This window comes from Micrasema longulum, unplaced genomic scaffold (assembly GCF_059751315.1).
Source record: "Micrasema longulum isolate JH-2025_06_02 unplaced genomic scaffold, ASM5975131v1 h1tg000007l, whole genome shotgun sequence".
Lineage (NCBI taxonomy): Eukaryota > Metazoa > Arthropoda > Insecta > Trichoptera > Brachycentridae > Micrasema > Micrasema longulum.
This window is the reverse complement of record NW_028277215.1, coordinates 365,451-382,259: the sequence shown is the minus strand read 5'-3', so window position 1 is coordinate 382,259 and position 16,809 is coordinate 365,451. Positions and strand designations below refer to the sequence as shown.

At 34.5% G+C, this 16,809-nt stretch overlaps 1 protein-coding gene across 1 annotated transcript in view; it reads left to right on the top strand.

Annotated features, from left to right (window-relative positions):
* The window catches only part of Vps13D (vacuolar protein sorting 13D), a 52,044-nt gene that overhangs the window by 31,230 nt on the left and 4,005 nt on the right, over positions 1 to 16,809 (top strand). Inside the window, exons 40-59 of the mRNA XM_088227965.1 lie at positions 51 to 395; positions 474 to 772; positions 958 to 1,254; positions 1,343 to 1,565; positions 1,643 to 1,793; positions 4,665 to 4,896; positions 6,971 to 7,160; positions 7,261 to 7,443; positions 7,667 to 7,882; positions 8,620 to 8,850; positions 8,939 to 9,117; positions 9,197 to 9,341; positions 10,136 to 10,335; positions 11,366 to 11,567; positions 12,550 to 12,730; positions 14,220 to 14,398; positions 14,663 to 14,893; positions 15,324 to 15,689; positions 15,955 to 16,137; positions 16,257 to 16,431. Coding sequence (XP_088084091.1) covers positions 51 to 395; positions 474 to 772; positions 958 to 1,254; positions 1,343 to 1,565; positions 1,643 to 1,793; positions 4,665 to 4,896; positions 6,971 to 7,160; positions 7,261 to 7,443; positions 7,667 to 7,882; positions 8,620 to 8,850; positions 8,939 to 9,117; positions 9,197 to 9,341; positions 10,136 to 10,335; positions 11,366 to 11,567; positions 12,550 to 12,730; positions 14,220 to 14,398; positions 14,663 to 14,893; positions 15,324 to 15,689; positions 15,955 to 16,137; positions 16,257 to 16,431 — 4,408 coding nt within the window. The remainder of the gene's footprint in view (positions 1 to 50; positions 396 to 473; positions 773 to 957; positions 1,255 to 1,342; positions 1,566 to 1,642; positions 1,794 to 4,664; positions 4,897 to 6,970; positions 7,161 to 7,260; positions 7,444 to 7,666; positions 7,883 to 8,619; positions 8,851 to 8,938; positions 9,118 to 9,196; positions 9,342 to 10,135; positions 10,336 to 11,365; positions 11,568 to 12,549; positions 12,731 to 14,219; positions 14,399 to 14,662; positions 14,894 to 15,323; positions 15,690 to 15,954; positions 16,138 to 16,256; positions 16,432 to 16,809) is intronic.

Sequence of the window (16,809 nt, the reverse complement as noted above, 5' to 3'; positions counted from 1 at the left end):
ACACACATGTGTAGATATCGCCTTTATTCACTGCATTCATATTTTTTTAGGTTCAAATACCACAGCTAAGTATTAGGTTGTCTTATCACGATGTTAGAATGTTATTCAAAATGTTTCAATCTTTGCCACAACAAACTCGCAGTGCTCGAGCAGCTCATGATCCCAATGTTTTACCAGTTAACCAAAACAGAGAAAGTATACATAAATTGCGTGCCTTGGGATTTAGTGACAAGGATTGTGCAGCTGCTCTTTCTGCGTGTGATGGTCGACTCGAACAAGCGGCTTTATGGTTAACTGAAAATTCCATGGCGATAGCTACATTCCCATATCAAGCTCAAAATGTTGCGTTGCAAGATTCTCAAAACAATTCATCGTCTGCCTTCGATTGCATTCAGGTAAAAAATAATTCAGTAAAAATATCTTGTTTAATTCTCTTATGTGTGTTTAACCAACATTATGTACGTCATTTTCAGGTCAAAGCGGAGTGCATATCTATATGTGTAATTGACGACTGCCGTGATTCCGATGTTCCTTTACTGGAGTTGTCTTTGTCGGAAATGAATCTCTCTCAAGACTTGCGAGAATGTGATACAATGGGTGGAGGTGTATTGTCACCACAAAGTCCACCACTCTGTCTGAGTCCTGAATCACACATTACAGAAGAGCTGGAGAGAGAGACTGGTCCGGGCGGAGGAAAACTAACTTGTAAATTGACTAGTGATTATTATAATAGAGCGCTCTCAGGATGGGAACCATTTATAGAGCCATGGAAGTATGAATATTTTCTTTCCTAATATTTTTTTTATTATTTGATTAATGCTACATATTGTTATGGTGATAGTGAGAGATTGAATGTTATTCAAGTTAAATGTTTGTATACTTTTGCTTCTGATAATTATTTGACTTAAAACCAATTGGATTTACCACAAGTATGTTTATAATTACATTACATTCTAGGTGTGATGCATCCTGGGAATATGGGCTAGCCAATAACCTGAGGAGAAACAGATTACAAATGGAAGTAAACTCCACAGAAACATTAAATTTGAATATCACAAGTTCTTTGATTGATTTGTATGAGCTAGTAAAAACTAATTGGACCCAGGATTATTATTCCTTAACGAATCGGGGAGAAACATCACCAAAAACAAGCCCACCTGGTTACAGAAGACGATCTCCATTTGTTCCGTTTGCTTTGCTTAATCAAACGGGATGCAAGTTGTGGTTCACTACAATTGTTACAACTGCAGATATGTAAGATAACTACCAAACATCATTTTTCATGTTCTGATAATCTTGTCATTTCAATTATTTTTGAATTGTGTTTTTTGTTTCTAAACAGTGTCACTGAAAATATGTTGGTGGCCGAACCAGACGAGTCATGGGCAGAGGTATTACCGGGGCAAACGGCACCTTTTAAGTTTGGCAGTCGAGGGAAACAAAGGCACAGAGACTCGCATAAGTTGCGTCTACACCAGCTTTGCGTTCGTATTGATGGCTGGAACTCCGTTAGCCCGGTTTGCGTGGATAAAGTCGGAGTTTTCTTCCGACACGCAACACACACAGTTAGTCAAATTGAATAAACTAATTCTTTAAATATATGTTCCTACTATCCGTCACTAAACGTTTTCATGATTTTCAGAGCAGCGATATAGAAGCCAGAGTAGTATTTGCTGTTTCTTTAGAGGGTTCTGCACGGAAATTGGTTACTGTACGCTCTGCTCTCCAATTGGTCAATCAGCTACCAGAAACAATTGAAGTTCGAGCTGATAATGTTACAGTGAAAAGTCCATGTACGTATCCATCTGTTGGCTGGTAAATTTATTATTTTATTTTCCTAGGTGCCTGGACGCATGAACCAATGATAGAGAGTTATGGGAGATTTCCGATTTGCTTGCTGTGAATGGACCAATGGGCAGAACTGATCGATAATAAGCGGAAGCGAACCTCTGATGTCACACGCGGAGTTATTTCAGAAAAACAAAAAAAATTTAGGCTTAGTTTATTAGTCTATTAACAAATAAAAAATAAAAGAAAAACCACTGATCTTTCTCATTGTAGATGAATCTGAAAAAATGTATATGAGGGTTGCCTTTTAAGTTGGAAACAAAGTGTTTTATTGCTTTTTGAAATAATCGCCTCTCCGGTCTATACATTTTGCATACGTTCAAACCAATTCTGGGGACTTGAGTTTTGACAGCTGTAATTGTCAGTTTGTTTAGTGTTTAGCTCCAGTAATTTTGCCATATTTGTGTGTTTTTGTGATTGTTTCCAAAGTTTTTTTATGGTTGCTGGTAAAGAAGTATTTCCCATATAAGCCGAATCTATCTTTATTTTATTATTTTGATCTTAATTTAAGTTTTTAAATTTTATACTACTGAAATTTTCAGTTTTTTTATTTTGAATTTGAATCTCTATCCCTATAAGTAATCAGGCTAAATTTTTGACAGAAAATTATCATGGGCTCCTCACATAAATAAATTCATTAATCTCAAAATGCGAGATAAAAATTAACCCTCTGCGAGCCCTAGCAGGAGTTTGGTGGGGCTCCCATCCTCTAACACTAAAACTATTTTACAATGCTTCTGTAAGAAGCCAATTAGAATATGGCAATATCATATTTGATCCTATTCAAATATACTTATTGAATAAAATGTCTGTTATTCTATACAAATGCTTGAGAATCATCCTGGGTGCGATGAAGTCTTCCCCCACTAATGCTTTCCAATTAGAAGCGATGGATCCCGCTTTAGACATAAGATAACAATATGTATCTGACAGGTATTTCATAAAATGTTTAGCAATTGAAAATCATCCAACTCTCTCGGCATCTAAGAAATTATTAAATTCTATTTCATCTAACTATTCTTTACTAAACAGGCCTTATCCAGTACTCACCAAAAGTTTTGAAAACCTGTCCAAATTTGTCCCAGAAATATTCCATTATTCCCTCCCTTTATAATTTCCCGTACTTTCATCATATTTTTCCTCCAAATATTATTTCTTATATCGGTGTAGGGAATAAATCCCCTAACCCAATCTCCCTTTTCAACTCTATAATTGAATCAAAATGGAAAGACTGGTCATTATTCTTCACAGACGGATCCAAATTAGAAATGTCTGGCCTTTTAGGAGCTTCTTTTTACAGCCACGATGACGATCACTGTCCTCAATTCAAACTTCCTTAACCTTCATCAGTTTTCACCGCGGAATGCTTGGCTTTAAGAGAATCTTTTTCCTACATTTTGATCAATTTTTTTAAAAAATGCCTCATTTTATCTGACTCCTTAAGCTCACTTCAAAAAATTAGTAGCAATCACTTCAAACAAGTCCAATCCCAAATTATATTCCAAATTCGCGAAAAATTATACTTACTGAATCAAAAAACTTTTGTTTTTTTCCGATTGGTTTGACTTCCCCGCAAACCGCATTTTGAATGGCCTTGGCCCGCGCCGGGTCCCGTGCGCAGCGCTGCAAACCCAAGTGCTCGCCACTGTGGCAAATAGTCATTTTACAACTGTTCTGTAATTGTACTGACCATGTGTATTTGATTGATCACAAATTGTCAATGCTGCAGTGAGGGGTACAATGAAAGCTTTTAAAGTTTCTATGTTTTGTTATTTTCGCGGTTCGATTGTAAAGAAATATGAAATTTTAGCTTAATTCGTTTTTAAAAAATTAATAGTGAATATGTGAAACTGAAGAAAGACACAAGTCTTTATGAACAGTTTCGGGAAAGGGGTGGGTGTCTTCATTGTTTTGTAATTGATACTAAATTGCATTTTGTTTTAGTCATAAATAGACACGTATCAAAATATCATCAGCATTCACTTTGTTGCACCTATTGATACATTGTTACACCAACCGTAGTGTATCTCGATCTTTATTTTTGTTATATAGTAAGATAAGTTGACCAAACTTAAGTATCTCCTATCAACAGGTGTATGGTAAAATGAAATTAAATTTAAGAATAGTTTATTGAGTTCTTGTTCTTATAGTAACAGAACAATGACAACGAGGAAGTTCAATGTTTAAAAAAATAACAATTTGTTAATAGACTATCAAACTACGCCATTATTTATTGAATTTTGATGTATCATTAAATATTTGTATATAACCACTTACTGACTTTTCTATGTCTTTATATAACATATAACATTTAGTAAAATGTTTGACCACAAAGTTAATGCATTAAATATTAATAATATTTATGTAACATATCAGCACTGATTTCTTAATGTTTTGTAGTTTTGAAATTACTCCGCCTGTGACGTCACAAGTTCTCTATGGTGAGTTCTGCTGATTGGTGGATTAGCTTTCCCTAAACCGCAAATCTATCATAACATTTTATCATCGGTTGATTCACTTCAATTACATTTTTTCATACATTATTGAGAAACTTCGCCGTACAATGAAATACTCCAATTTTTACCGCCTGTAGGAAAACATTTTTTATATCCAATTCCCCTTAGCACTGAAGTTGTAGCATTTTTTAAGACAAATCTAAATATATATGACATATCGGCATTGCCTTAAAGGTGAAATACATGTTTTTAAGATAAAATGTTTATTTAGTTTTTTGGCTCACCTGGAAATTCTATTTTTTGAGTTGACTCTATTTTTTTTGGATGTGCGATATAATAAACTATTTTTTTCTTAATTAGCTGCTTGGTCGAGTTCATCTCCTGCGCGCTCTGTTCAGGTGAAGAGTGGTGAGACGTGGTGCGTCCCACTAGCCCACAACCCCACTCCTATGTGGGTCCGGCCACAGTGTACCCGCGCCTCCTTCCTCTACTGCGCACAACCCTTGGACTGGAGACTGGCAGCCCGTCAGGCGCCAGAGGATACGCTACAATTGCCACATGTGTGTCATTCCAATACACAGACATCCTATAGGTATCTCTATATTTTTGCATTTAATATGTGTATTCTTACCTAATTTTATGTATTACTTCATTCTTCTCATGGTTCCTCTCCACAGTGGAGGTTGGCTTTTTTTACTTCCATAGTCGCTCTCAATAAGGATTTGGAGCTACAGAGGAATCAGTCTCTTAAGTTTTCAAGGAACGAGATATGTCTTCTTCCTACACTGTGTTTTCTTTGAACTTTTCCATGCAATATGATATGGACTATTTCGTACTTCTCTCCCAGCATAAAATGTCTAAAGTACTCTAGCTTTTTTCCCTTAATTGTATTTATTATTTCTCTTTCTTTTTTTATAAGTCTTAAGATTTCTTCGTTGCGAACTCGGCATCCATGATATTTTAAACGTTCTTCTATAGCACCACATTTTTTACACTTCAATTCTCTAGATGAGAGTCCAGCTTTCTAGGCTTGGGTGAGAGTCCAGCTTTCTAGGCTTGGGTAAGAGTCCTGCTTTCGGTGATTACTTCACTATTTTATATTGATTATTTTGATATTACCCATTACTATTAAGTTTTCTTCTTACCTTTATCTTCACCTAACGGAGCATAAACTACTGCATTGGTGCCCTGGTGCGGCAGCTAATAGTCTTATACTTCAGATGACAGATCAGATGACAAGGACATTAAAATATTGAAGGGAATAAACACCCTTTTAAATTAATATTTTATGTCGACACATGGATTCGCATCTTATAACTCATGCATGGTAACCGAGGAGATGGATAATTTGAAAACAATAATCCCATAAATTCATTTAATCCAAATGACATTTGATTCAATCATCCATTGTTCAATGCAAAATAAGCCTATGGGCTGTGTAATTTTAAATAAAATCTTACCATGGTTCCACTATTGTACAAGTTTAAACTATTGTACAATTCCCTGCATTCAAAATATTTCATGACATCCCCGCTGCGCTGCACAAAATTGACTTATTTGATTTATTAGTTAAAACATTTATTTTGTTAATGACCATGAATTTATTATCACTATACCTAATGAATACTTAAGCTAGAACCTTTTTGATAATAAATTCCTCACTTAAGATAAGAAAATGATTAAATATAAACATGTCAATCATGCATCACTTACCCTTAGAGCATATACTCTAAGTGTAAATGAGGCGAATATACTGAGCCATAATTGGCAGAATGACGTTAGCGACACTTTTGGCGAATTGCATTTTTTAAAGGAAAAGTGTGCCTTATTGCCCCCTGCACCAAGTGTTAAAAACATCATAGCTCTATAAAATTCACCTGCCACATTTAAGGATATTTATTTTTATTTATAAAAAGAAAACAACAGCCATTACAGCAAAAAAAATACAATATTTACAAATGAACCAAAATTATAGGCCAATTAAAGTTTTCTATTTATTACTCCGCATCATTCGACTCTTAAAATAAAATATGTGGCTTTAAGCGTTTATACTTGTCGACATATTATTTTTAAGCTAAGCAAAACAATGTAACTGACAACTATGTAGGCGGTTACGCTAGCTCGCCACCAAAGAATAAACCTGTCAGAGTTTTAGGTAAAAGAGCGTTACCGCCACTATCTTAAAAGCGGAAGGTATTTAAACGACTCGGCTGTCATTTCAGTATTGGCAGTAACCAAGCATTATAAATCCCATTTACCGAATTATTTAAAAAAATATTATGGAACAAAAATATAAAGAAACAATTCTCCTGCCCAATTCACTATTTGTCACTTACGTTCTTCTGCCGATTATGGCTCGATATATCAACTGATCTCCCGATGAATGGCGAAGATTATTACAGTCCCATTTATTCATTTTACTAAAACGGGAATACGTTCCTTCATGGTTTTACAGACATATATTAACATGTAGTATGAAAATTTAGACACATTTTTAAACAAAAATGATTTAGATTTTATTATTCTGATGCACGAAATTCAGGTTTAAATCCTGGATACCGCGCGCTATGTTGCGAACACCGCATATCATTGCTGTCATAGGCGCTCGCAGACGTATGTGAGCTCCGCGGTGAATGAGTTAAATAAAATACTCTGACCATTTGCAGGTTTTGTTGTATAATACGACGAGAACATTATCCAATCGAAAGAGGACTACCACAACCAGGTCATGTTTTGACATTGAAGCCTCCGGTGCGTCTAATCAACTTACTACCCGTTGAATTAAACTACAAAGCGGCTCAAAGTGATCAGGGAATGGGACGAATAGCACCGGGGCAAACAGCTCCATTGTCTCAGGTAAAAGACAGAAAAAATATGAATTCTGTTTTCTTGTGATCTTCTGCTGAAAATTCCGTTAGTATTTATTATTAAATTCTGTCCATGATATAATTTACAGATAGATGTTCAAAAGACCATTGAGATATCAATCTATATGGAAGGTTTTCCCGGAGCAGCAGCTGTAGTTATTCCACCAACTGCAACAGCTTCATTTTCTCTTAGATTAAAGTTATCTGATATGACTGGTAGAAAACTGACACTTAATGCCCATATCTCCATCAAAAGAAGTGATACCATAAAGGTAAAAATATAAATAATACACATTATATTTTTAAAATGTCAATATGACTGATCTTCTAATTCAGGGGGGGGGCATACATGACTACAAGACAAGACTCACATTCTGGATTTTCACAAAGATAAAGATGTTCAATACCCCCCCACCATGGTCAATAGTCATGTTCTGATTACAAAATGAGTCAGTATTTAATGGCTAATCCAAAGGTCTTTGTTTTTTCTTTTAGGTTTGTATTTATGCGGCGTATTGGATTGTTAATAGGACTGGTGTACCGATAGTGTTTCGCCAAGAAGGTGTGCCAACTGAAACAGCTGGGCAATTTGAAGAACATGAAATTGCGAGGATGGTTGCACCACTTTTGTTCAGTTTTGCTGATTCGGATGGCAGCCCCACTGTTGTGGCGAGAGTTGGAGCTGGTGTTATCCCTAATGGACAACCACAGGTTAGTGATTTGAATAATACAAATAAATAATGTCTACGTAAATATGTAATACACTAAAATCTCGATTATCCGACCTAAACCAGCCGTGGCAAAGTCGGATAAGCGAAAAGGTCGGATAACACGGAAAATTATAAAAACGCCTTTGAAAATGTGTTACATAATTTTATTTGCACATCGAAAACATTTTAAATTATGTACACGTAACATAACTGAATGTAACGAACGAAAACTCAGCGAAAGAGCTACGTCAGCACTGAGGACTGAGGACTGTCGCCTGGCGTGCGAATATAATGCGTGCATTCGGGTAAAGGAAAGGGGCATTGCCCCGGAAGGTCGGATAACCGAAGGTCAGATAACCGAGACTCTACTGTATGTACATTGCAGAAATATTGAGCGATCCAATAGTGGACTTTTAATGATAATTCTGTTGACAGCTGATAATGACAAGCTTCAATTACAGCAGTTCTAAAAAGTGCATTTACATTTGCATATAGAAATCTTGCGGTTTAAAACCAATTTTCCATTATTAATTCAAACTATAATAATGAAATCTATGCTATCTTAAAGTTAATCAGGATTAGATGTACATATTTATTAAATCAGTACTAAAGTTGTTTATTTCAGGAAGACAAAATTGAATATGCTTAAACTAAATTTCTTTATCAAAACTTTGTCAATGATTTACGTCTAAATTTTGATCTAGTAATAATGGTGATTATATTTAATTCTATTTTTAGTGGTGCTCGGCATTTGCTCTAGGATCTGGTATCATGGTCCGTCGCCTTGTGGTTAGTAACATCGGAGGTGCGAGTATTACGGAGAGAGTTTCACTAGTCGGTATTGCAGTTCGGCCTGGTAGAGGTAGATATAGGCACACCAATATATGCACTATATCACCACGATTCCAAATCCACAACAATACTTCCTTTCATCTGCAATTTTCTCAGAAGTGCTACGCAAACATAATGGTGAGTTTTTAATACAAGTTGTTTTTAATATTGATATTTAAGCGAAGTCAAAAAAGGAACATTGATAATTAATTTAATTAATTGACAGGCGGATCCTGGTGCTGTAGCGTCCCACGCAAGTGCCATTCCAGGATGTTCAATGCCTTTCCATTGGCCGAGACAGGATCGTGACCAGCTTTTGTGTGTTCGCCTTTTAGATTTACCCAACTGTAATTGGTCGGGTGGATTTCGTATTGATACTAATCATTCCTTGCATATCAATATTAGGTAAGCCCCCTTTTCTCTTGAAAAAACATTCTGTATATGTCATGAATTCTATTAAAATAATATAATATATATTTTCTAGAGATAATAATGCCGCTTGCTTTTTTCTTCGCTTGGAGGTGGTTTTGCAAGGGGCAACATACTTTATTGTTTTTACTGATGCCGATACAATGCCACCACCGATACGCTTGGACAACTATTCACTCGTTCCACTTACTTTCCATCAGGTAACATGATTTTTTAAAATGTGATTATTATTACTGAACTGTTTTTATATTCATAAAACCAAATTCCAAAAAAATCTAAATATAATTACAAAATATTTTACAGCTTACCATAAGTTAGTAAGAGATTTTTAGTTAAGAGGAAAGGCGGTCTGACTTTTCTACAAACAAACATTTGTTTTTTTTACACACTACATATAGATATTTACCATTGACATTGTCTCTATTATTTTGGTTTTTTAACAAATTGTTTCTTATGGGAGCTAGGACCATTCAAAAACTCATAAAAGCGCCCAGCTTTATAGGACGTACGGTATACAAATATGATAAATAATTTTGAAAAACGGTAAAGCTACCGACACAGAAAATTTCATTCCGATACTCTTTCTCAAAAAAAAAACAAAATTGCTTCTGTTTTGTGGTGCGGAAAACGGGACAGAAAAATGTCGATTTTTTCGATTTTAGATAGGCATAATCAGTCCGACATACAGTTGCCTTTTTGCGCAATATCTAATGAAGTTAATGAAGGAGGTTTTTTTTTTTTAATAAAAAAGAAATATGCGTTCTTATAATTTACCTAAATAATTTAATTTTGGTGGCCATTATCGACAAGTATGCAAGTGAGTAACAGAAAAACAATGTTCAAATACCTGTTCATCAAAATTGTTTGGCACCGCATATCCTTTATATTGGATCCACCCATTGACATTTCTATCCCTATTTCATGCTACAGGCTAAATCACCTCATTTAAACATTAAATAATAGGATTAAAAATAAAATTTGCACATTTTTTCAGGTATCTTGCAAAGATGAATCGTTATTAAAAGCTCATACATCCAAACCTTGGGCACTAGTAGAACCGTGCGGAGTTGCAATGTTGGTCATCAAGGCTCCCGGGGGAACAGGGACAAATATAGATTTACACAAACTTGATGAAGTTAAATCGTTGACTTATCAAAATTTTATCTACATTGCCTTTACTGGGACTCATCAACAGTAAGTTCACATTATACCACTTCATTGTGATGGTAATTCAAGAATCCCTCTCTCATTTTTTAGTTTTAGGAGTTTTTTTTTTATTTTCATTTTGTTTGTCATTTGAGTCATATTTCGTAATAAGGTCCCTAAACTATATTACAGTCCCCTATGAGTTTGCGACATTTCAATAAATACATATTCATATCGTTACCTTAATTTAAATACAACGCAAGTTGTATTTTTTAAATTCATTCATTTTTTTCTGTATTTGAGATTATGTTAGAATATTTTTCGCCATACAAAATACCATCAAATAAAATAATTAAACTAACATACAATTTACCCTACCTACCTACCTATGACTGAACTGTAGGAAAAAACACCAGTTTGGCATAAAATACCTGATGAAAATTGAGACCGTAAAAATTGTACACAAGATTGCCTGGGAAATATACAAGACGATGACATAACATTACAAAAATAATACCAGACAACAACAACACTACCACATTAAAAGGAAAGACAGTCAAAAATACTATAAAATCTACTAAACGCTACAATGACCTAGCTTAATACAAAAACTGAGACAAATTTAAAATCAACCTGAAAAAGCACACGATCACTGCACTAACCAGACGAGACATATGTAACATGACTGGACCTTATCATATTTTTATATAACCCTAATGGGTTTTTTGAAATAGTAAATAAATAACCAAAAAATTCTTACAAAAAAGGCGATAAAACACATTTTTCGAATGCAGCATCAGTAGGTGAACAGTTGTACAGTAGTTTGGATAAAACACTTAAAAATCATGTATACCTTAAAACAAAATATTTGTAAAAAAAAAAACAATATACAATTAATTAAAAAAATAAATTTAAAATTAATAAGTATATACTTAATAAAAACAAACTAATGTTTCATACAAAATGACTGATTTTTAAAGTTTTTATTGTTTCGCTACTTACATTGTATTCAAATAAGGCGACGACATGCTTTGCATGTCTCATTAAAATTATGCGTTCAGTGTTAAGAAAATTTCAGGCAAGGATTGGGCTCAGAGCTAGAGTCTCTGCAGCTTGTCCTGGAAGTGGAGAAAAACGGGCGTGTGGTGCTGGCGAGACGGCGGGCCGGGGAGCGCTCCCAGCTGTGGAGGCTCAGCCCCCAAGGTCACCTACTGCACGAGGGAAGCTCCCCTCCACAACCCGCCTACGCTCCACCTGACGTCACTGCGCCACATGTTTTGGTATACATCCGCTATTCATAGAGAAAATAAGACCATTACTTACTTCTAAAGCCATTTGCTGGAAAACGGCGGAAGCAATGTTGTACGCCTAATACTATAGGGTGACCATATTTGTTATTACTACTTATATTAAAAAAATAATTTAAGAGTCCTCCCCACTAGGCAAACCTGTTTTAAAGAGGACTGTGCAGTGTTCAAAATTTATTTACATTTCAATTAAACATCATATTATAATGGAATATCTTGAAAGGTTATTTAATTATTGATTAAACTGACATTATTTTTCAAAGCCTTCCTAATGTGAAATACATATTTCCATATTATTATTGGTATGTACGATTTTAATGTATCTTTATTAGAGAGACGTTAGAGTTAGAGAAGTTGTTATTTTTGAGACACCTCTTTGTTCTTCACGTTCTTCAAAACAAATATAATCTTTTTAAATATTTATTTATTTATTTTATTTTATTTGGGATTTTTACAGCTATTACATAAGCAAAATAAGTAGAAAAATATTAACAATACTGGAGCCAATTAAAAAATCCACTGTAAATCTAAGACACATAATATATAAGAAAAGAGTTTACGTAATTGTATGTGTGTGACGTTTGCATTCATGTGTATGTGAATGTGTGTATGCACGAATGAATGAGGTAGAGGGTGCGTGTTTGTGGGTGCGTAAGTATAAAAAATAATTGTTTAAAACTTGTAATTACAAGAAAGAAAGTACAAGAAAGAGCTTGGTAAAAAGTTTGAAACCCTTTTGTTAAAATTCAAATCAAGAAATGTTATAAATTGTATTTTTTAAAAGTATGTTAAATTTCAAAACCATATTCTGAAAAAAGGCATTTTATTTTAAAAATTTAACTGATAATATTAATAATAACTACATCATTATTTAAAGTGGAAATCATAAAGGTTTTGCTTTAATTGTGTATAGTAATGGTATTCTATTAATTGGATAATTTTGTCTGCTACAAAGGTTCTGGATATTGATAGTCCAGCTCCGCAGCCTAGTACCATGGTAGGACTGTGCGTCAGTAGAGTGAATCCCAGAAGACCTTCTACACAAACTTGGTACTTTACCTCTAATGGAAGACTCCGGTGTGCTCATAACAATATCATTGTTCAACCTCTTGATGGATTCTTTGGACTAAGAGAGGGTGTGTATTTCTTTTTCTTTTTATTGACATTTCTTCACAATAGTTTATGCGGTACATTTATTTTTCACATATCTTTAAAACAATTATAAAAATGGTTTTATTAGAAATGAATTACTTTACTTCACAGTGTGGCCATGTGTTTGCAATAGCCAATAAATTGTAGCATTGTTATGTTGTTGTGGCAACCATGGGCAATTATGGTTGCAACCAGCAACAGGTTTCCAGTTTTTGTGGTAGCCATGTTTTTCAACGTTTAATGTGTTTTGACGTAATTATGACTGTACGGGGCTCAACTTTTTTTTAAATGATTTTTTTATTTATTTATTTTTGCACCACAACAGGCCAGGAGGCCTAATTACAGTGGTGAATTACATCACATAACACCCAGGCTTGAGAAAATACACATTTTAATTTTTGTGTTCTCACCGGGAATCGAACCCGGAACCTTTCGTGTGTGAGTCAAGCGTCTTGAATCAGAAACTTTTAAATCAGAAACAAAAACTAATTGCTTTTCGTTCCTACAAACTAATCCGATCACATCAAACGATGTCATAGAATGCCCACAAGTCAGTGGTGTGGACAATAAATTTCAGTTAAAACCATATTTCCTTTGCTTCTTGTCGTGTTTTACCATTCAGATATGTTAACATATTACAACAGAGATGAAGAACATTTTAGAGAAGGTTATTTATTTATTTATACGCCCAATAGGCATTATTAAGGACATATTTATACATAGAAAATTATTATAAAGGAAAGTAGAAAGACACAATGGTATATAGTAGACTTGGTGGGAGTGGAAGCGGGAGAGAGGTGTTTATGTAATATAGAAGTCTAGGTATCTACAGGGCTTATAACCTGTCATTGGCTGGTTTAAGTGGCCACTTTACACACTATGTAACATTCACCCATTCTGCCCATATTTGAACATCTACATTCCTTCAATCCTTTCATCTGTTGAAGTTTGTGAAGTTAAAGAGCTGAAACCTTTATTTATGTGGGTGAGATTCATCTAATTGATTTATATCACCTACATACTAGGCAACGCCTGAAAAGGGTTTTTTTATATTTCTGTACTTCTTCATGGACCAGGTGGATGGATTTATCAACAATATTTTGAGTCTGTCCAAATTTTTATAAATAATATTATATTTATAAACATTTTTATAAATAGTCCTTGTCTACAAAAATTTGGACCGGCTCAAAATATTGTTGATTCATATATGTGTTTTGATCACTCATCGAGCAGAACACAAGACCTAGTGGATGGTGTAATTTCAATGTTTCAGGATTCTCAAAATTACAAAACCTTAAAAAATCGTAGCGATGAAAATACGTTACATTAGTTAAAAAAAACCACTGAACTCCCTATGCTAAAGTGAGATTGTCGATTAAATATTGAACAAAAGGGAATTTTTTGATGCATCGACTAATGCAAATGTGTCTCCTAGTTTCTACTCGGTTAATTAAACTGTTTTGTTTTTCTCAGGTAATCGCGCTGTTTTGGGCCTTCCGGCTCCTCCCGGTCCTCATATCTTGCCTAATGGAGTTCCTATAGAGCAAGCTATCTCGAGTCAATCCTTGCGACCGGGGTCGGGCCAACTTCATGTCTGTGTTATAACCGATGGCCCCACCAGAGTTGTGAAAATCACAGATGTGAAACAGCCGGTATATTTACAAGATACAGTATTTAAAATAAACATTATCTAATGCTGTTTAAAAATACTTCAATTTGCAACTGAATAGCACTTTATGTACTCTCATTGTAAATACTGTTGGCAATAGAACCATAATTATATGTACAGAGGGCTTAATTCAAAGTAATTTTTTTCAAACCTGGGAGTTCTGTAATTAGACCTCTGGCCGGTTGCAGTTCAAAAAGCAAATAAAAATTTGGTCAGCAATTTGTAATTATTGTTTTTTTTTTTTTAGGAAGATAACTGGTGTGAAGGCCGTTCGGAGGGCAATGTGAGAGTGGAATCCAGCTTAGCAGAGATCCAACTAAGAGTGGCTGTCGGAGGGGTCGGCTTGTCCCTCGTGTCCCGTGCTCCACCACTTGAGCTGGTGTTCTCCCACTTTAAGGGAGTCTTGCTCGAGACTGTTTGGTCGGCACGTGGACAAACACTCAACCTCAGTGTGCAAGACGTTCAATGCGATAATCAGGTTACTGGCTGTTTTTATTGTTTTATAGCTCATTTTTATCTGCGATATTTTAATTATGTATGTCCAAAATTTTCTACATAAATAATGGAATTAACCCCCAGGGGGTTTTATTGATATGAATAGGTCTTTGAATATTACAGTATGAAGAGACCATTGCAGGAGACTGCTGCAAGACATTGCATAAATCAGTTTATTTTTAATCATAATAATATGATGCACACATAGTGCTGCGTGTTGTTCCAGATAGCGATATGGAATTGTTATTACATAAATAAGTATAATATATATTTATATGTATTTTTTAATGCTGTTCCTCTCCAAAAAAGAGACACGCTCTTGTGCTCTGAGATATTAAAGCTCTTCTGTGTTTAAATTAATATTTTTATTTTATGATGGATATTGTTTTGATAAATTATGTAATTTTGTTCAGCTCCTGGGGACGGCGTGCCCGGTACTACTCCACTCTACGAGAAGTCGCAGCAATTTTAATAGTTCCGTTGTATTACCTTCCATACAACTCTCTGTGGAGAGGGTTGCTGCGCCACCAGATACTCGGTACAATGCGCACATATTCAAGCACTTCATCATAACCCTCCGTCCTATATCTGTGCACCTCGAGGAGCGGTTGCTCCTGAAACTCTGTTTGTGGGCGGGTATTGGGGGAGAAGGAGAGGAAATATTAGACAAGGAAGAACCCGATGAGACTGATTTTGAAACACAGAAAATTCTCTCTGAAGTGACTGCTGCTCATGCAAAAAGATACTATTTCGGAGTATTGAAACTCTTTCCTAGTCAGGTAATATTAGTTGCTACTTCTTAAAATTTTATTTTAGTATTTTTCTCATGTATTTCTTAATGCGTAGTTATATTAAATGTATCCGGTTCTAAAGGCTGTACAGTAATTTTCTTAAATTTAATATTGTTATCATTTTGCCATATTCTGTGCTTACTTTTCCCATTTTAAATGTTGCTTTTTTAACTAATGCTTTAGCCATATTTTTATTTCACCATAAGGTTTTTTTTTTAATGTTTAGATCATTATGTTATGTTAAACTTTTCAGATACGACTAAGCATGCAGACTGCAGGGAAATTGTCACCACGATTAGCTGCTTTAAAGAAAAGACTCGGTTTAACACTTATCAAGTTTGAAGATGCTGGTGTAGAACTTGAACCATTCACAAAATGGCATCCTTTTGAAACCAGTCAGTTCTTATGGCATTCAATAATCAAGCACTATAAAGATGTAAGAATGTCCTCCTTTTTATGTGATATATTTTATATTGCAATATAAATATTCATGTATGTTGAGAGTATGTACAATTTATTTTTAAACTACACAATTATATCTGTTTTGTTTTGCAGGAATTAAAATGGCAAGCAGCTATTATTTTAGGCTCTGTAGATTTTCTAGGCAACCCATTAGGATTTGTGCAAGATGTTTCTGATGGTGTATCTGGATTAATATATGAAGGGAATGTTAGCGCTTTGGTTAAAAATGTTACTCATGGTTTATCTAATTCAGCAGCAAAAGTTACAGGTAAATAGTCTGTTTTCAAGTCAATTTATTTTAACTGTTCATAACTACTGTCAAGAATATAAAAATGATATACAAATGTAAAAAAATCCACTATAGAACATAGAAAGTATAATAATTTTTATCACTCCTCTATTATTTGGTCTCCAAATTTTAAAATTCATTCTTTCATTCATTGAGGCTATCCAAAGAAAATTGCTTCGGACTCTTACATTTCGAGATGGTCTAAGTGACACCTCACACACATACAATGATAAGTTAAAACGTTTCCATTTAATTAGTTTATCCAACCGGCGTAAATTATCAGACATTCTTTACCTACATAAAATGTATAAAATTATACATTCATTCGTAGATGCACCAAACTTAAATATACAAATT